At 39.1% G+C, this 21,203-nt stretch overlaps 1 protein-coding gene and 1 long non-coding RNA gene across 9 annotated transcripts in view; one reads left to right on the top strand and one right to left on the bottom strand.

Annotated features, from left to right (window-relative positions):
* Positions 1-21,203, top strand: part of TTC3 (tetratricopeptide repeat domain 3) — a 123,254-nt gene that overhangs the window by 22,754 nt on the left and 79,297 nt on the right. For 4 of the 5 annotated variants that reach the window (XM_078358639.1, XM_078358640.1, XM_054248974.2 and 1 more), the window contains 3 exons: positions 11,846-11,900; positions 18,891-19,053; positions 20,050-20,095. In XM_078358639.1, the coding sequence (XP_078214765.1) occupies positions 11,846-11,900; positions 18,891-19,053; positions 20,050-20,095 (264 nt within the window). The remainder of the gene's footprint in view (positions 1-11,845; positions 11,901-18,890; positions 19,054-20,049; positions 20,096-21,203) is intronic. The other variant, XM_035282991.3, reaches the window with a different exon arrangement.
* Positions 1,737-21,203, bottom strand: part of LOC128930341 (uncharacterized) — a 67,132-nt gene continuing 47,665 nt past the window's right edge. For 2 of the 4 annotated variants that reach the window (XR_008478296.2, XR_008478297.2), the window contains exons 5-6: positions 9,108-9,246; positions 1,737-1,873 (exon numbers count right to left, since the gene is read on the bottom strand). This is a non-coding gene — a long non-coding RNA (uncharacterized LOC128930341). Of the gene's footprint in view, positions 1,874-9,049; positions 9,247-21,203 lie in introns of those variants that run through there. The other 2 variants (XR_013530622.1, XR_013530623.1) reach the window with 2 other exon arrangements.

Below are 21,203 nucleotides of genomic sequence, written 5' to 3' on the forward strand. Positions count from 1 at the left end.
TCATAAGTGGAAAAAAGCAATTTAATAGTATGAGAGTGGGATCATAATTAATTTCTAGTTTATGTTGAATTTGAACTGATTTTTTATTTATTAGCTAAGAAAGGTTGAGAAAGATACCGCACTATGATTTTATTCCCCAGTATAAAATTTTTAGGACATAAATTATAAGCATTAATACTGACCAGGTAGACTATTATATTTAATTTTGTCCTGCCTTACCATAAGAAGGGTGTAGGTTGGATTCAAGAATACAACCACACAGTAGAAGAATATTCAAAAGAGAACGCACCAGAAGATGAAGTTGGAATCTGGGATCCTCAAAACAAAGCTACATAGGCATAAGGTCCTGCGTAGATATTAGTGATAATTCATATTTGCCTCTGACCTTCAGCTGCCAAAATGAAAAGGGGAAACTTGACAAGTTACTTAATTCTTACTGTCCATAAAGCAACAGGACACCAATTGCTCAGGGGAAACAGTTTTCCTAGTGTTTAGTTTTGAAAGAAGTTGGCCTGTAATATTAATTGAGTGATGGAGTAGAGAATAATCTGAGCAGTATTCCTATGCGTAACAAAAAACTCCCTGAAAGCACAGTTTTGGGTTTCACAAATACTTTTTTTTGTAAAGTTTTCTCTTGAAAGCTGAGAGTCTGCTATCAGTTGTTTTTCAGTAAAAGCACTTGTTCGGGAGGGTGGGAGTGGGGAAGGTAGTATATGCTAAGTATGTAGCTTTAAAAATAACATTTATTGTGTTTTTCTTTTATTGTAAACAGAACACATTCTCATGGTAGAAAATTTGGAAAATACAAGAGTTTAAAAAGAAGAAAATAAAAATCACCACCTTGGAGAATACCGCTGTATTAACGTTATGCAGCTTTTAGATGGCTTAAGCCGTGGATAAACCGAGGCTATCTAGACTAGAGGAATGGATGGGCTTGACACAGTCTTCCATCAATACCACTGTCCTCAACGGGTTCTGACAAGAAATGAGCTGCAAATGTCTTTAGGTTATTGCCTCTGGCTAGGTCCAGAATTGCATTTATTTTGTGCTGTTTGAAGGTGAATTTGTATGCTTTGAAGATCAGATGAATAGGTTGGCACCTTGGCTAGCCTCTAGTGAAAATCGAGGCACCTATCTGAAATAATTGCCTGGCAGAAGGTTATCCGCTTTTCCGCCTCCGAGAGCTGAGAGGCAAACCAGGGTGTTTCTGCTCTTTCATGAGTGTTGAATGCTAGACATACAAGGAAGATCCTTGTAATACCCTGCTGCAGCAGGAGGTGAATCAAAGTAGAAGTACAGGAGCCAGGTAGCTTGGTGAGGTAAAGGCCAAGAGCAGCTTGCAGATCTACCCTTGTACCTCCTTGCTGATGGTCTAGCTTGTGGTTTAATACCATCTACATTTCAGTAGTGCCAGGTCAGCAGCATTGAGATCCCTTTGCTTCTTACTAAGCAGTCACCATATTGGATGCCTATTTAATGCACAGTGTTTTTACCACACTGGTTTTGCTGGTGTTTCCTACCTCCTCACACATTGTCTGTATGATTTGCTCAATGATGTAGGGATAACGTTTTCAGAGTCCATAGTGTATATAACTCCTACTCAGGTGACTAGATGGTGTGACTTAAGGAAAGAACCACATTGCCAGTAATTCAAATGTGCCATTGACACAGGAGGACCCATGCCTGAGAAAGACTTTTATTTGAGTTACTAAGGTTGAGACGTTTTGAAGCTCTCAAGCAGAGGGATGCTGGATCTGCTGTGGAAATCTGGCTGAGCAGCTGCAGGGACAGCTGAGGGTAAAGCATCTACCCTCCCCGTTTGGTGAGGATGCACTCCTCAGCTGTTCTGCAAGGTCAGGCTTCTCTGCTGTCACTGAAGCAAGAATTGAGATGCCCAAAGAGAACAGAAATGGGACAATTTAATACTTGAAAGGAATAAAACGATTAAAGTCTTAAATGCTAAAACTTCTAAAATAATTTATCCTAAAAGCTTAGAAAATATAAGTTGAAACTTTAAATGAAAAAGAGATTCAATTTAAAGAAGAGAACTTTGGTGAGATTAATATCTTAAAGGGTAAAAATAATAATACTGTATCTTACAACATGGTTGTCACTGTTCTGAGTACTTAATGTGTATTCGTAAAATCCTCACAACTGTGTGAGGTAGGTGCTACTGCCTCTTTATAGATGATGAAACTGAGGCACAGCGAAGTGTCTGAGGACACTAGGTGGATACGATGGAGACAGAATTTGAACCCAGGCAGCCTGGATGCAGAGTTTCTACTATTAATCACTATGGGATGGTGGTGGTAGAATAAAAGGGAATGTGAAAGTCGAAAAAAATGAAAAAATAAATGGTCCAAATAGTTAATAAATGTTTGTGAGGAAATGATTATCCTTCCAGGACATGTAGATTAAAAACTGTGAGTTTCTCTTTTATACCCATCAGATGGACAAAAGCTTAAAAATCTCATAATACCAAGTGTTTGAGAGGATGTGGAACAAAAGAAACTCTCATATTCAGCTGGAGAAAGTGTAAATTGGTACAATCACTTTGGAGAGCAATTTGACAAGGTGAAGATATGCACACTCCGCAGCCCACTTCTGGGCTCATATCCTCTGAACTCTCAAATGTGTACCCAAGAAGATTGTACAAGCTTCATGATAGCACTGTTTGTAAGAGTAAAGAAATGGAAACGACCTAAATGGCCATCAATAGGGGAATGGATAACTATGGTATATTCATACAATGGAATTCTATATGGCAGTTAAAATGAACGCACTGTTGAGTGAAAAAGCAAGTTGCAGAATGATTTGTACACTGCGATGCCATTTATTAATGTTTAAAAACGTGCAAAACAATATGCATATATACAGACTGTGTATTAAGAATGTTTTAAAATGCATGGGCATGTTAAACATCCAGAGAGTGGCTGGGCAGAGAAGGAGGGAAAGGGGATTGGAGTTGGGAGGGATGGTTCACAGTGATGTCAACTGTAACAAAATACTACCGAAAGAGCTGAAGTAAATATGGCAAAATGTTCATTCCTTGCTGAGGTGGTATGCCATTGGCACATAGTTCTTCATTTTGTTAATGTTATTCTCTGTGCTTTTATGTGTACTTGAAATATTTGATAAAACGTAAAACAAAATGTAATTAAAAATGCACATGATAAAAGGAACAAAAGAAAAAAACAGTGACCACTCTACGTCAAGGATAAGATAGTGAACAATGATCTTGAAAAGAGAAATACAAGTATTTTAAGACCAGTTGCAGAAGGGTGAAGTGTGTGTGGGGAAGCCTGAGGTGAGGCGTATGTGGGAAAACAGATGCTTCATTCAAACATGGTCAAGGTGGCAGTGGCAGTGACAATTGTAATGCCAGAATAGTGTGCAATTTGTAAATCCAACCACCTTTGGGTGAATATAAATGAGTTAGGCCAAGAGCCTTTCAAAACCCCTCTGGGCCTGCGAATGTTGCGCTTGGAAAATGCAGGAGATGGAGTGAGGCAGGGATGGGGGACTGCGCTGCCTCCTGCGCCCCCACTCCTGCAGCAACCTCTCCCCTTCAGATCTTCACGTTGAGGAATGTGTTCATCCCAGGAAACATGGCTTAGAAGATGAGATGTCTGTTTTATTCTGGTCCTTCTCAAGGTGTAGTTTTCAAATACGAGTCGGTAACTATAGGGCATTTGAGAGTGATCGTTGTCATTGTTGAAGCAATCAGAACTTCTCAGTCCAAGAATCTAGAGAAAGGAATGAGGTATATCTATACCTTCTGCATTTCCAGCAGCTTAGGTAACGTACATGATTAGGCTTTGCCCATTTCTGTTCAATTCATTCTTGTGGGACTTGTGAAAAATTCAGGTTCTTTGGTGGGATATGATGAACTGTGTAAGGGGAAATGTTAATTGGAGAAAGGGAACATTTAGCTTGAATGGTTTTTGAATTGCTTTGGAAAATCATGTATTTTTAAACTTGGTGTTTACTTGAACTTTTGGTATTCATTTAAGTATTTACCGTTGACATGATACTGCCTTTCATCAGATCCCAACTGCGATTGGTAGCAGACAGACAGACTTAACTTACTCCTCTCTTGCTTTTTTTCCCCCTAAATTTCTCCAAGACCAGAGGTAGAAAGCACTGTATGTTTCCTTGAGAATTTCACAAATTCTTTTGTGTGTGTGTTGGTTTGGTGAATTATTCCTCGCTCTTCTTGCTGGTGTGGTCTCTCTATTTTTACTTAGAAGCAACTGAATTTGCTTTTGAAGAAAACACTTACTTTTTTCAGTCTTCTTGGGGTGTACCCCCTTTTTTAAAAAAAACAGTAACAAATGTGCATGGTAAGCCACAGAGTAGTAAAGGGACACTCACCCACCTCAGACCCATCCTCTGAGTCATCTCTTCAGATCCTTGTGTATTCCCATAATATTTTATGCCCATACAAGCACTTACGTTGAACCAAATGAAATTGTCATTTTTGTAAGTCAGAATATACGCAGTGCAGTTTTGTTTGGTTTATTGTAATGCATATGTCTGTTTTCTTTTAATGGGCAGGAACACTACGTACACTGTTGTACATCTTGCTTTTTTTAATGTTTAAATCTTGGAGCTTGTGGATCTGTATTTAAAGACCTACCTTGTTCTTCATGGCTGCACAGTGTTTTACTGAATGGATTGCCCATATAATCTGTTAGTTCATATTAATATATAGTTTATATATATATACACACACTTAGTTTATATTAGCATATAGATTATTCAATTTACAATGTTAAATTATAGATTGAATTAGTATGTAGATTTTCATTTTAAAAATTATATACACCTATGCAATGATTACCTTTTTATGTTTTACACTCAGGTTCAAATATATCTGTAGGATACATTTCTGGTAAATTTCTTTTACTCAGTTGAATGAAAGAGAATATATCATTTTAATTTCAGATACTAACTTTTGATTTAAAATGTCTGTTTATTTAGTACATGGTTATTACTTACTGCATATTTGTCAGTGAGTGACCATCATACCTGAATCTTGCTTTTGTTCCTTAGTTGGAAGATCTGGAAACTTGGAGAGTAGTTATTTCTTTTCTTTTTTTTTTACAGAGTCTCTCTGTCGCCCAGACTGCAGTGCAGTGGCGCGATCTCAGCTCACTGCAACCTCTGCCTCCTGGGTTTAAGCGATTCTGCTGCCTCAGCCTCCCGAGTAGCTGGGAGTGCAAGCATGTGCCACCATGCCCAGCTAATTTTTGTGTTTTTAGTAGAGACAGGGTTTCACCATGATGGCCAGATGGTCTTAATCTCTTGACCTCATGATCCGCCTGCCTCGGCCTCCCAAAGTGCTGGGATTACAGGTGTGAGCCACTGTGCCTGGCCAGTTGTTATTTCTTTATTGATCTGGTCAGGTCCTGAAAGTAATTATAACTGAGGAAAAAAGCAATATCCTTTATATGGCTTGCAAAATTCTTGCATACTTTTTCTGGTATGGTTTGAAAGAGTCAGTAAATAGCATCTCCTTTTCCTTCCAAATCCAGAATCTGTTTAAATATGGATGCAAAAGACAGGCAAATGATGATCAAATATCTCCTTTATTACTGAGGCAATTGGAGAACAGCCCTTAAGTCTGACAGTCAGGGGGCTGGTTACTGATTGGCTGGTGCAAAAGTAATGGCGGTTTTTAGAAGTAACGGCAAAACCCACAATTACTTTTCCTAATTCACCCACAGTCAGACAGAACTGGGCCCTTGGGAACTTTAAGCCTAGAAGGAAAGGGAATCTGGTGTTTTGGATTCCAAAGAGTGAGACCGGGTGCAGTAGTTCATGCCTGTAATCCCAGCACTTTGGGAGGCCGAGGTGGATGGATCACTTGAGGTCAGGAGTTCAAGACCAACCTGGCAAACATGGTGAAACCTGTCTCTACTAAAAATACGAAAATTAGCTAGGCATGGTGGCAGGCGCCTACAGTCCCAGCTATTCGGGAGGCTGATGCAGGAGAATCGCTTGAATCCGGGAGGTGGAGATTGCAGTGAGCTGAGATTGCACCACTGCTCTCTCAGCCGGGGTGGTAGAGTGAGACAGCATCTGAAAAGATTCCAGAAAGTGAGAAAATGAAGAGGTGAAGCCATGTATGATTAGTGTCCCTCCCTCACCATTAGATAAAGTATTCATCATCTGGAGATGTTAGTAAAGAGTGGGGAGAAGAAAGAGTTCAGGAATAATTAGTCTAGCAAATCCACATGGAAACTAGGGGAGAGGGAATAAGTGTTCTTTTTTTATTTTTATTTTTATTTGAGAGGGGGTCCTGCCCTGTTGCCAGGCCGGAGTGCAGTGGCACGATCTTGGCTCACTGCAACCTCTGTCTCCCAAGTTCAAGCGATTCCCCTGCCCCAGTCTCCTGAGTAGCTGAGACCTCCTGAGTAGCTGAGACTACAGGCACGCGCCACCACGCCTGGCTTATTTTTTGTATTTTAATAGAGATGGGGTTTCACCATGACCGGGATGGTCTTGATCTCCTGACCTTGTTATTTGCCCACCTTGGCCTCCCAAAGTGCTGGGATTACAGGCCTGAGCCACCACATCCACCCTGGAATAAGTGTTCTTCACAAACATCATCTTCCAGGACACAATGTAGCATATTTTATATGAAGTAATGGGGAGGGTCTGGAGAAATAACACTTCCCCTTGTAAGAATAGTAAGTTCAGCAGCTGGGCTAGAACTGTTTCTTACTCTGTTTAGTACTCTCACCATGTTACAGTCTTCAAGAGCAAATAACCATTTGCATCTCGAGTCTTGTCCCATTTTCATACATCTCTTGTGCAGGGAATTACTACTATGAAAAGTCAAACCTGATTATTTAGACCGTGAGCTGGTCTGGATAAGCAATAGCATCGTGTAACTTGACTGTGCTCATTTTGCCTTAGCTGTAGGATGTGGCCATATGCCATTAAATGTGAAATTTTATTAGTATTAATATTGATTGCATTCATGTACCTATAGATATTGTGATATTTATAATATGTGCTATTATAACAATACTGTTTGTAGTACTGTATATTACAATAAGTAATCATCATTGATTCAACAAATATTGGGGTTCTTTGATGGATAATGTCAGAAATTAGTAAAAACAGCCTCTGTGTTTCAGACAGTGGGCTGGCATTGTGAGGGCCTGTAGTGGGAAGGAGTGTGTTGCATTTGTGGGACTGATAATTGCTAGATGGCCTAAATATAGAGGAGAGGGGAATATGGTCAGAGGCTAAGCCAAGGAGGTTCTTGTAGGCTGTGTTAAGGCTTTTGGCCCTTAAGAGCAATAAGAAAGACAGTAAAGGATTTTAAACTTAGGAGAGAGAGCATGAGTAATACTTTAGTGAAATACTTTAATACTTTAATAAAATTATTCGAGCATGATGAGAATGGATCTGAATGGGATGTAGTGTGGATGTAGGTTAGGAGGCTGCTGGAGTATTCTAGGCCAGAGATTATGGTGGCTTCGAGCAGAATATTGGCAGTGGAAATGGAAAAGTGTAAGGATTCAAGAGTTTAGAGGTGAAGTTGACAGAAGTTGCTCATGTTTGGTGTTGGAATGTGAGAGTGAAGGTGGTTGGAACTATCATGACGTTTCTGCCTTAAGCAACGTCATGGATTATAGGCCTACTCACAGCGGGATTGCTGGAAGAGGAATAAATCTGTAGGAGGTGGAACTGGACTTCACTCTTGGACATACTAAATTGAAGTGCCTTTGCAGGCTGGGCGTGGTGGCTCATGTCTGTAATCCCAACACTTTGGGAGGCTGAGGTGGGAGGATCACCAGAGGTCAGGAGTTCGAAACCAGCCTGGCCAACATGGTGAAACCCCGTCTCTACTAAAAATACAAAAATCAGCTGGGCAAGGAGATGGGTGCCTGTAATCTCAGCTACTCAGGAGGCTGAGGCAGAACTGTTTGAACCCGGGTGGTGGAGGTTACAGTGAGCCAAAATTGTGCCATTACACTCTAGCCTCGGTGACAAGAGCAAAACTGTATATAAAAAAGAAAGAAACAAAAGAAAGAAATGCCTTTGAAGCATCCAAATTGCAGTGTTATATAGGTAGTGAGTTATATGGGTCTGGAACTCCGGGAGAGTTTGGACAGGAGATGTGTTTGGGATAGTTAGCCTCCATGATTTGAGGTTGTAGACGTGGGTGAGATTGCTTAGAGAAGTGTATCTTAGCTTGGACTGTACATTGGAATCACTCTTAACTTTGAAAAATACCACCCACCCCAGAGATTGTGATTTAATTAATCTAGAATAAAGCTTGGGCATTGGGCTTCTACAAGCTTCCCAGATGGTACTTATGTGCAGTTAAGGTTGAGACCCACTGGTCTACAGAGAACCTAGGCTGAGGCTAGGAAAGGAATCAGAATTGAGCCTTGAACACATATGGCCAATTAGAGAAGGATGAGCCTGCCCAGGAGAGTATTAAAAGGTACCCAGAAAGGTGGAACAAAGACTTAAGTGTAGTATTGTATGGTGTCATAGAAGTAAGTGAAAGGGTGGTGAGCAGTGTCTGTTGGCTACTGAGAAGCCAGTTACAATGGAACTTGGATTTGGCAACATGGATGTCATTCATAAACCATAGGGAAAACTGTCGGTGGGAAGCTTGGAACAGATGCCAGTTAGATGGGGTTGAGAAATGAGAGGAAATGGAGACAGCTAGCATAGGCAGTTTTTTGTTTTTGGTTTGTGTGTGTGTGTGTGATGGAGTCTCACTGTGTCACCCAGGCTGGAGTACTGTTGTGTGATCTTGACTCATTGCAAACTCTGCTGCCCGGGTTCAAGTGATTCTCCTGCCTCAGCCTCCCGAGTAGCTGGGATTGCAGGCACCTGCTTGCTACCCAGCTAATTTTTTTAGTTTTTTAGTAGAGACGGGTTTCACCATCTTGGCCAGGCTGGTCTTGAACTCTTGACCTCGTGATCTACGCACCTCGGCCTCCCAAGGCATAGGCAGCTTTTAAAGCTATTTGGGAAGAGAGACCCACGTGTGGAGCATAAGAGGTGTGCCATTGGATTAGGCTGTAGGTAACAGAAACTTGATTCAACTGGTTTAAATGGTAAAGAAAACTTACTTCATTCAAGAGTTCCAGAAGATGGTGGCACTGGGGTTGTATATTCAGTGGCTCAACAGTGTCATCGGAGGCTTAGATTTTTCCAGCCTCAGTGTGTGACTTGGTCCTCAGGCTGTCCTCTCAGAATGTAGGATGGCTGCTGTAATTGAGACATCAGCAGAAGAAGGACAACTTTGTCTTATATCCTTTAAAAGAAGTCTTAATACACATGCTGAAAAGTATACAAGTGTTAAGTGTATAGATGGAATTTTCAGAAGTCAGACAACTGTAACCAGCACGCAAATCCCCTTGTTCCTCCTCCTAGTCATGACTTACCTCCTCTCTCAGGATAACTGCCATCCTGGCTTCCAGTGGTTAATTTTGCCTGTTTGAGTGCAATGTAAATGAAATACTATACTATGTGTTCTTCTCTGTTTGGTTTTCAGCACCATTTTTGGGATCCATATTGTGTTGCATGTAGTTGTAAAGTGTTCATCTGTTGCATGAATATACTGCATTTTATCCATTCCGTTGTTGGTGGGCATTTGGGTAGCTTCTCGTATTTGGTTTTGACAGATAGTGTTATTGTGAACATGTGTATTCATTTCTGTTGCGTGTAAGGAATGGAATTGTTGGGACAGAGGTTATGCTTATACGCATTTAGCCTCCCTGGGTGGCTACCATTTTGTACTCTTACAGCAGCATATGAGAGCTTCAGTTCTGTGCCCTCACCAACACTTAATATTTTTCATCTTTTACATTAGACATTCTGGTGGGTACGTATTGGTATGCTAATGTCATTATAATTTGCATTTTCATAAATTGAATAAGGATGTTTCAGATTTCATAAGGTTATTGACCATTTGGATATTCTCTTTTGTGAAGTGCCTGTTAAGGTCTCTTGCTGTTTTTTCCTCTTGAGTTGAATGCCTTATTCATTTTTAGGAGTTTTTCTTTTGTTTTGTATTCTGAATATGAGTCATTGGTCAGATATATGTATTGCAAATATCTTCTCACACTCAGTGGCTTGCCTTTTCACTGATGATGTTTTCTTTTCACAAACAAATTACTAATTTTAATATAGTACAGTTTATCAGTTTTCCTTTGTGGTAAGTTCTTACTGTGTTGTTTATCATCTTTACCTATTCAAAGGTCACCACCACATTTTCTGTGTTTCATCTAAAGGTTTGATTGTTTAACTTTGACATACAGATCTGCAGTCCATCTGGACCTGGTGTTTGTATTTAGCGTGAGGTGGTGCTCAAGATTCATATGGGCCAGGTGCGGTGGCTCATGCCTATAATCCCAGCACTTTGGGAGGACAAGGCAGGAGGATTGCTTGAGCCCAGGAGTTTGAGACCATCCTGGGCAACTTAGTGGGACCCTGTCTCTAAAAAAAATTTAAAAATTAGCCAGAAATTAGCTAGGTATGATGGCATGTGCCTTTAGTCCCAGCTACTGAGGAGGCTGAGGTGGGAGGAGTGCTTGAACCTGTGAGGTCAAGGCTGTAGTGAGAGGGACTTTTTACAAATGCCCTCAGCCTGGGTGACAGAGTGAGACCTTTTCTCAAAGAAAAGAAAAGAAAAAAAAAGATTCATATAGATGTCCAGTTTACCCAGAACCATTTATTAAAAGAGTATATTTTCTCTCTGTACTGCAGTAACACCTTTGTCATTAATCAGGTGATTATGCGTAAGGCTCCATTTCTAGTTTCTTTATTTTGTTGGTCAGGTGGTCTATCCTTATCTAGTTGGTTTTTTTTGGTATGTAACCTTCTAGTAGGTATTGATATTTGGTATTATAAGTTATCTAGTTTTGTTCTTCCTTTTAATCTCTTTTTAAGAGTGAATTAGCATAAATATGAATGTGAAATGATGAACCAGCAAATCTTAATCTAGGTTAAAAAAACAAAGTGAGTAAGTCAGTGAGTTGGGTACCTTGAGGAGACAAGAACAGTTGAACAAGTAAGATGGGATAAGCAAGGTTATAGTGAGATTTGGATACCTGAATCAGTGTTTGAACAGTTTCAAGTTCGAACAGTTTTGAGTGATGCTGAGTTCAGGGGTGCAGTGAGGGTGGCTGAGTTGGGCTAGAGGAGGAAGTCATTGAAGGTAAGAAATCCAGGAAACTGATAGACTATGGTATGGATCTGTTAGTACTTGATAGGTTATTAATGTACATTTAATGTAGCATCTAATTTAATATTTACCTCAGAACAGGTAGAACAGAATTATCATCCACATTTTACAGATGTAATAACTTCCCAAAGATGTTAATAACTTCCTAATAGCCCCAAGAAAATTAATGATTAAATTAGACCAGCCCGGGTCTTATGGTCCAGCTTCCATGCTCTGTTCAGTGTAGCTTAGCTGATGTGTTGTGTGAAAGACCTGGTAACGATATATCTGGAAATCAGAAGTCTTACTGACTTACAGAAATAGTACGGAAAAACATACAAATAAGAATGTTATGCATAGATAAGATGTCTCTATGTGGAAGAAATACTTCAGAAATATTAAAATAGTTATTCCTGGGTAGTTGTGATTGTGACTCTGGGTGACTTTTTCCCTTTGTCTTATTTTTCTGTATTTTCCAAATTTCCTATAATGGACATATATTATATGGATTTTAAAAAATTATAATTATCTTTTGACTAGATAACATAGATGGAAAATTCACAGAGTACACATATGCAAGACATAATACTTTTACTATAAAAGAGTGAACATTTTAAAATACTTAATTGTTTTTCTTTTTAGAAATGCCCTCAGTGATGGAAAGAGAGCCATTATTCTGAAGAGCACTTGGCCAAAGGTAGGTTTCTTCCATATGTTACACTGAGCACATAATGCCATACAACACTGTGAAAAATCTGTTCATGGATGTGTTTTTCATAAAAATGCTATAGAAATTATGTAGAGCTCCAGAATGTGAAAGGGGAGTCATCAGCTCCATGATCAGCATGGGGACCCAGCCACAGCAGTGAAAGGCTGTGTGAGGACAGGCAGCCCATGGGCCATCTTGAGTCTTGAGGGTGCCTTAGTGATTGAGAGGTCATCTCTGCTTATTCTGGGTGGATGAGCCTGAATGTGAAAAATGACTTAAAACTGGAAGGAAGTGTAGGAGGCTGTCTTTATAGGAGTCATGAAAAGATTTCTTAACACAGTGCACAAATCAGCAGTGAAAATAGCCACTTTGATATATTTGGCTATATAAAAATTTGTGTATGTCAAAAGACATCATGGATGAAATTGTAGTTTGAGAGGAGATAATTTGCCACATAGATAGCTGGTAGGATTTATAGCCAGAACATGCACATAATTCCCAAAATAAACAAGAAACCCGGTAGAAAATGGGGCAGTAAAACAAATAAGCATTTCACAGAAGAGTAATCCTGAATAGCCAATAGAAATAAACTATTTCTACTTCCTAGTAATCAAAATTGTAGGGATTTAATACACAGATAGAAAAATGTAACCAATAGTGCAGAATGGAGGGCCTCTACACAGAACCCACTATGTGAGTGAATATCACAGTGTGATATTGTTTGAGTCCTTCAGATTGGCAGAAATTAAAAAGGCCTCATAGTCCTGAGTGTTGGTGAGTACCTGTAGTAACAGGGAGCCCCAGTAAACTGGTAGGAGTGTGATTGCTTACAGCCAGTTCAGGGAGCACTCTGACAAGACAGACTCCACAGTTACTTGATGCTGAATGTGTGTACCCCAGACAGTTTCTTCAAATGTGCACATGGTGAGATATACAAGGTTGGTTATTGCAGCATTGTTTTAATGGCATATAACTGCAAATACTTAACATGTCTATTGATAAAACAGCAGATAAATGTGGTATTTTCTCTTGATCAAAGTTGTTACTCTGACCTGTCTGATCTGTCCCTATCTCGAACACCTGTTATTTCCCCAACCTCACTCCTACTGTTCTGTCCCTGGTTCACTTTATGTTGGCCTCTTGGCCTCCTCACTGTTCTTCAGACATGCCAGGCTTACTTCTACTTTGTACTTGCCCTTCCCTCTGCCTGGAATGCTTGTCCCCAGAGCATTAGCCAGTCGCCTTATTTCCTTTCAGTCAATATTGAAAAGGACTCTTCTCAATGAAACATTCCCTGGCCACTTACTAAAATGCCAAGCACCTCACTTCCTATGCGTTTATTTTCTTTCCCTGCTTTACTTTTTTCCTCCTAGGACTTGTCATTATTGAATATATTATATCTACCATTTGAGCTATATTTGCTATTGTGTGTCTTGCAGTATAACATGAACTCCACGAGGAAAAATTTTTTTTTGGTGTTTAGGTCACTTCACTCTTGAATCCAGACTGTCTGACAAGCTGCCTGACACTTGGCCGGCAGTCATTAGTAAATAATTGTTGACTTCGTGATTGAATGAATCAAATAGTAGATGGCAGTTGAATTAACTGGCTTATCAACATTTATGGATTTTAAAAAGTGTTAAATGAAACAATCAGTTAGAAGTATGACATAGGCTGGAAAAAACATCAAGTTCATGATTAGTGTGTGCTTCTGGGCAGTAAGAGAGAGAAAGGAGATTGGAGAGGGTACAAAGGCCTATCTATATAGTTTTATTTCTTTCATTAAAAAATCAGAAGCAAATATAACAAAGTGTAGACAGTTAATACTGGGTACCTGTAAATTAGTCTCTGTATTTTCCTAAATTATAAAAATCTTTTTTTTTTTTTTTTTTAAGTGGAGTTTTAGATGCCAGGTGTGATGGTTCATGCCCGTAACCCTAGGATTTTGGGAGGCCGAGGCGGGCAAATCACTTGAGGTCAGGAGTTTGAGACCAGCCTAGCCAACTTGTGAAACCCTGTCTCTAAAACAAATACAAAAAGATGAGCTGGGTGTGGTGGCGCATGCCTGTAGTTCCAGCTCTTCAGGAGGTGGAAGGAGGAGAATCACTTGAGCCCAGAATGTGGAGGTTGCAGTAAGCTGAGATCATACCACTGCATTCTAGCCTGGGTGACAGCAAAACTCCCCCATCTCAAAAAAATAAATTGTTTTTTAAGTGGAGCTTTAAATAAGATATAGAAAGGCACATGTTATTTCATACTTCATTCCTGGTTTTACATAATTAAAAACTAAGGCAAGTAGAATCAGAATTTTAAGGCCTTAGCGAATTTAATCTGGTTTGATACTTCCATTACTGCTCTGCAAATAGCCTTCTTTAGATTAATTGTAGGAGTTTATTTTGTTTAATTTTTTGAAACGAACTGTTGTTTATATTATAAATATTACATCATTAAAAAGAAAAATAGAGCATGGCAGGGTGTAAAGTAAAAGGGAAAAGTCAGCCTGGAGACCTTTTTTAAAAGACAGATTTCTTCACTTTTTTCTAAAATTGTAATTCAGGTTTAGGAATGTATTAGGAGTATGGAGATTGAAGAATTCTCCAGGTGGATTCCTGCATCCAGATTTGGAATCATTTTTTAAATGCTTTATTTTACACATGAAGAAATTGAGACCCAGAGAGGCAGAGTGATTTTTGCCAGGTGTCATTGCAAATAAAAGACAAAACTGGATTTAGAATTCAGCACTGGATAGTGGTTCTGTTTGAGGGTGATCGGTTTGTTGGTATTTTCATTATGAGTCTTTCTTTTGCTTGAAACAAAATCATTGCTGATCATTGAATCTGGCATTTGACAGGTACTATATCAATATTTGTAGAGTGAATGAATGATAGTATTCCAAATACTGAAACCCCAACCATGGTGCTTGTTTTCCAGAAATACAGAATACTTGCTCCTCGCTCAGTTTCTTAAACAAAATAGTCATTCTTTTTTGTTTTTATTATACTTTCGGATCTGGGGTACATGTACAGCTCGGGCAGGATTGTTACACAGGTATACACATGCCATGGTGATTTGCTGCGTCCATCCCCCCATCATCTACATTAGGTATTTCTCCTAATGTTATCCCTCCCCAATCCCCCCACCCCCTTCTATCCACTCTTTTTTTTAAATTGGAATGTTTGGTGATGTGTCATATGATTGCAGAAATATTTGTATAGATAAAAACATAAAACCACTAGTAAGTATTTTAAAAATTTGGTAACTGCATAACTAGGTTCTTTTTCTTTTCTTTTCTTTTCTTTTTTAATCCCAGAAAAGAATGCTCATTGAAGGTTAAACTTCAGAAGCAAAAGTAGATCGTACAGGGTGCATAAGATTGCCTTACTTTAGAATTAGTTATGAGCCTAAGTCTATGGAGTCTTACCTCTCAGATATAAGCGTGTTAGAGAATGTACTCTGTAGATTTCTATGGGAGGGTGGGCCATATTTTTTTCTTCTTCTTAATGGGGAAGATTGGTACAATGTCACCTGTCTCTAGACTTACTTTCACGATTTAGAAAGGGTGAGTCATATGTCCTGAAGAGTGAGAATTTTTATTAGCATCAAAAGATAGGTTTATACATGTCTGTGTACATTGTGTTTTGGTGTATGTCCTGTAGGATACAAAGTAATAACCTCAGAAATGTCCTCAAGAACATTTAAATTTTGAGGGGTACTTTAAGACGTTTGTTTGTGAATGACAGAAACCAAATTCAAATTTGGCTTAAGTAGAAAAGGGAATTAATTGGCTCATGTAACTGAAGCGTCTAGGGTTTAGGTTCAGGAATGGTTGGATCCAGATTTGTACACATCTTTCTTTCATTTTCTCATCTTTGCTTCCCTGTTTGTCAGCTCCGTGTTTAGTCTTTTTCTAGCTACCCTCTCTGATCTTACGTGGTCTCTTCTTACCTCTTCAAGCTCACTCATCTTTTTTTCCTGCAGTGTTTTATCTGCCTTTATGTCCATTCAGTGTACTTTTTCATCTTAAATGCCATAGTTTTCATCTCTAGAAGTTAAATTTGGGTCTTTCTTACATATTTCATGCCTTTAACATGCCGTCTTTCCTTTAACCTCTTGAACACATGGGGGGTAGTTATAATAAGTGTGTCAATGTCCTTGTCTACTGGTTCTGTCATCTGTGTCATTTGTGGGGTGTTTTCAGTTGGTTTGTTTTGCTTTTCAGTATTCTTTGCATAGCTGGTAACTGGATGACAGATGTAAATTTTACCTTGTTTGGTGCTATATATTCTTGTTTTTCTTAAATATTCTTGAACTTGGTTTGGAGATCCAGTAAAGTTACTTGGAAACAGTTTACTTCAAGGTCTTGTTTTAAGAGTTTTTTAGGTGAGACGATAGTGGCATTTAATCCAGGGCTAATTTTTTCCCCACTACTGAAGTAAATTTTTTTCTGAGTACTCTACTTGAAGTAGAGAATTCACCCCATGAATTATGCTATTTTTCACTCTTGTTGGTGAGAACAGGAATCATTCCCGATTTGTTGCAGTTCTGGCTTTTGTTCCCTGTGAGCCTTTCAGGTTGTTCTTTCCCTGGCCATGGACTGTTTCCCCAGGCATGTGCTGATGGGCACTTAGCTGAAGACTCAAGGGGTCCCTCTGGAGTTCTCCTTGTGTGCAGCTTTCTCTTCTCTGGTCCTCTGCTTTGTGAATTCAGCTGCCTTGGTCCCCTAGACTCTCAGCTCTATCTCCTTAATTGAGAGAGACTGCCAGTCTGCCTAGGTTTTCTCTTCCCATCCTCTGGCTTAGAGACTTTCTCATCAGTAAGCTGGAGCAATCACAAGGCTTACTTTGTGTTTTTCATCTCTCAGGGGATACTCTCTTTTGTTGCCTTGTATTCAATGTCTTGCAAGCTCGTATCTTTTTTCTTTGTTTCTTTCAGGTAGGAGGGAAAAATCAAATCCTTGTTACTCCATTTTGGTTGGAAGTGTAGCTTAGAGTGTAGGCTCTCTGGGCTTTGTTTTTAAAAAGACTTCTACCATGTACTGGGATCCCCAAACTGATGTCATGAGTAGCTGTTAATTCCAGGGAAAGGCGAACCTTTCTCAGTGTCTGTATCGTAGACCTGAGGGATGCCAGATTGCTTCTGATTGAGTCATGTGCTCGTCTGTGGCAACCAAGGCAAGATTTATTGCCTTGACATGGAAAGTAGTGCATTTCAATTGGGCAGTCTCCTGGGTCACAGCCACACTTCCACCCTGCTATCCACTGTTAGGGTGGAGTACCAGAGCTGACAGTCCTGCTGTTACTGTGAGAAGTGGGAACATGGTTACTGCCCCAAGTGAGGGGAGACTAGGGAGATGAGCAATAGGGAATTTTCACATGTGATAGAGAATGAGATAGTGAAAAGAAGAGCAAACCTTTTTGTTGTAATTGAGTTTCAGAAACTCTAAGATACCTTTAATTTAAGCTTCATTGAGACAACTTCAGCAGGGAGGTCTGAATTAACTGTTTTCCTAACAGGAGTTATACTAGGTTTATAGGGGTTAGGGAAAAGGATCCAATAAAAGGTGAGAAAAGTATGGAGAAAAGAGAAAGAAATAAAGTGTTCTCTACAAATTTAGTGGGTTTGGTTTATGATCTATCATTATTTCTTATGCTAGCTGTGGTTTTTTTAAAATGCAGTTATTTAAACGTTCAAATCAGTAAATGCTTAGGGGATAGGATTTCACCTCATAGCCTATCTAAGACATCCCTTTGTCTTCTTACACCTCAGGTGTCAGGAAGCGTGGCCTATACCTTTCAGCAAAGCAGAGTTCAGTGAAATGCCGTATGAATTGGAGTCTGAGCTAAGCCTAAATAGTCTGTCTAAAAAGACTCCAGAACCTTTAGATCCATGTGATACACCAGAGCAGGATTACTTATGGTAAACCTGCATAAATACATGCCTACATAATTGTTTCTGGCTTCTTCTAGTGAAAAGCTGATCCTTCTTAAAAGGATTGCTTATTTTTTATTTTACAATTTCTCCCAGATTTTCATTGAATCTCAGTGTTCCTTGTGAAATGTGTAGTGAAGAGGAAAGAGCTTTGGACCAGGTGTCATAAAATCAAATCTTTGGTTTGCCTCTTAAGTAAGTGTGATATTAGGCCAGTTTCTAACCTCTGGCCTTTTTCACTAGCAAATCACCTTTCCAGTAGTCCTGTGCCTAAAATGGGAATTTGGTCTGTGAGGAGCTAGAAGCCGGGCTGGTTCAGTTAGCCTCAGGTTTTGGTACTATTAGCTTTGTAGATTAAAAAGTTTATGCTTGATATAGATTTCCAGAATATGTAAATGGGCCAGCAAGGATTTCGGTTCTGTAGCAGAAAACCCTTATCATTGGAATTAAATGTAAAGCCCTGGTTTTTGGCTTCTTAAAGCGAAGATCTGAGAGATAACAATGAAACGCTTACTGAAGGTGGGAGAGGGCTGGATGGAAGATTAGCCTGAGCACATCCCCCACCTGCCTGCACTCTTTGGAGGTATTGGAAAACCACCGCACAGGCTGATTGTTCCATCCAGCTCTAAACCTCTCCATTTCCAGGTGTAGGAAAGACGATGACTTAGAGACTGTTACGGACTTCAAATATTTTAAAAACATGAAGTTATGTATAATGAATGACACTTTTTACTTTGGCACAAAATTATATTCTTTATTAGCAAAATATAACAAAAATTAAATTCTTTGCTGAGGGTACAGAAATTTCTTAAGCAAAAATAATTGACCCTTAGTTTTTGTAATTATTTGTCTATTTATAACTTTTCACTTAGCTCATTAGGTAATTTTATTTCCTGAGGTATTAACATTTTAAATTTATTTTTCATTGGTAGGGGCCTAATCTAATATTTTAAGTAATGAATCAGTTTTCAAGCACAATATTTTTCCTTATCTATTTTCTTTAACTGAAGCATATTTTTGAGAAAAATTAAATTTATCTTTTTGGAACAGGGTCATTATCGTTATTGTGATGCTCTTTCTATGCTGGGGGAATATGACTGGGCCCTGCAAGCAAACATTAAAGCTCAAAAACTCTGTAAAAATGACCCTGAGGGAATCAAGGATCTAATTCAGCAGCATGTAAAGTTACAAAAACAAATAGAAGACCTGCAAGGTATTTCACCTAAGATTCTTTTGGTTATAGTCAAATCCCTTTCAGACTTTGGAACGTGGGTTTCTTGGATTAATGGAGGACCACAAATGAATCCTCAGATGATTTGTCCTTATTTTATCATGTTCTCTTGGTCATGGCACTTGGGTTTTTCATTTCTATCTGTGTAGAGTTACATATTATCCATTAGATAATTATAAATGACTTGTACTTTTTATTTAAAACAGACAGCAACCAAGTTGTTATTATTTATTCTTCTGTAGAAAAAAAATCTTTCAGAAATTTTGAATAAAATAAATGCTTTTTGAAACAAAAGTATTTAAAAATACTTCCTTCATTGCTAAAGTAATTTCCTCAAGAAAAGACCCTTTAGTAGAGCTGCTTGATATTTCCGCACTGTTTGTGCTAATTCTATATAGTGTGCTGAACATATATATGTATATATACACACACTTATGGTTTTATATATGTAGCAGAAATTGGCTGTACAGGCTAGGAGTTGTAGATTTTCATTCTGCCCTTGTTTTCTAAGTCTTTTGCTTTCTCCAATGGCTAAAAGTCCCTTAGTCTACATTTTTAGTGTACGAGTCTTTCCTGCTTTTTCTTCTTTGGGTCGTACGAAGCTGAGCTGAACAGCTCTGTTTGACCAGCATGTATATATATATGTAATAGGATTATATAATAAGATTGTGAGCTCCTCGAAGACAGGTACCACCTCTGATTCAGATTTACATATTGCTGTCATCTTGTCAGTGATCACATGTGATGGAATGTCATACCAGGTTTGTGTAACGTTTTGTTGACACCATCCTTAAACTAAAGACATCTAGAAATGTAAGATTGCTTAGGTTTACTTTTCAGTTTTCTAAGTTTGATGTTTCTTACTATCAATCAGCTTAACGGAAATTTGAAAATCTTTTAAAGTCTGTGTTGCCAATCCACTGATTACTGTGTGTGTGTGTGTGTGTGTGTGTGTGTGTGTGTGATTGACTTTTATAGGTCGAACAGCAAATAAGAATCCAATTAAAGCCTTTTACGAAAACAGGTAAGTTAATATCAGGTCAGTAGCTGCTACTGGGAATGGCTTTGCCCCATGAATTTAAGAATCATTTATGTTTGACGCTTTGGGAGCTAATAGCAACCACACTAAAGTTGGAGGTGGAAGGGAGAGAGGTGGTATATTGAGTGTCTGTGTTATCAGGTGACCTGTAAGTTGTTATTTTGCTGTTTTACTTGATGTAGATATAAGCTCAGTAGCCTAATCCTATGGGAAAAGAGAAGTGAAATGTTAACTGAACGTTACTATGCTTGAATAATACCAGTTTGGCCGTGAAGGTTCTGGCAGCAGAGAGCTGGGACATAGCCTATGCCCTGTGCCCTTCACCTCTGTCTTAGAAACATCTATGGCAAAAACCACAATTACTTTTGCACCAACCTAGTACTTCCAGCTTCCTGATGTCGTTCAAAGGCTAAGATACTTCCTGTTAGAAATAGGCAACAGATAGACTTGAGTATGCTCACAAGGAAACAGCAGCCAGGGTTCTACCTTTGCTTATTTGGCAATTGAAACAGGTTAAATGTTTTTCTGCATGCTTGTTCAGATGTCTGGGATATTGAAGCTGCTAATTCTGTAGCATGCTGAACCTGTAGACATAAAGAAATGGGCTGTGGAGGCTTTGAATTTAATTTATCCTAATTGGATATTTAAATTTAATGCAAGGACGTAGGTATTTATTTATTTATTTATTTATTATTTTTTTGAGATGGAGTCTCACTGTGTCAACCAGGCTGGAGTGCAGTGGTGTGATCTTGGCTCACTGCAACCTCCACCTCCAGGGTTCAAGCAATTGTCCTGCCTCAGCCTCTTGAGTAGCTGGGAATATAGGAACCCGCCACCACACCCAGCTAATTTTTGTATTTTTAGTAGAGATGGGGTTTCACCATGTTGATCAGGCTGGTAGGCTGGTCTCCAACTCCTGACCTCAAGTGATCTGCCCGCCTTGGCCTCCCAAAGTGCTGAGATTACAGGAGTGAGCCACTGTGCTCAGCTTGAGCCACTGTGCCTGGCTGGTATTTAGATGTTAGAACCCAGAATGCTTTTTTTTGAACTTTTTTTTTTTTTTTTTTTTTTTGAGACAGTCTCCCTCTGTCAC

The sequence above is a fragment of the Callithrix jacchus genome, chromosome 21 (assembly GCF_049354715.1).
Source record: "Callithrix jacchus isolate 240 chromosome 21, calJac240_pri, whole genome shotgun sequence".
NCBI classification, from domain to species: Eukaryota; Metazoa; Chordata; class Mammalia; order Primates; family Cebidae; genus Callithrix; species Callithrix jacchus.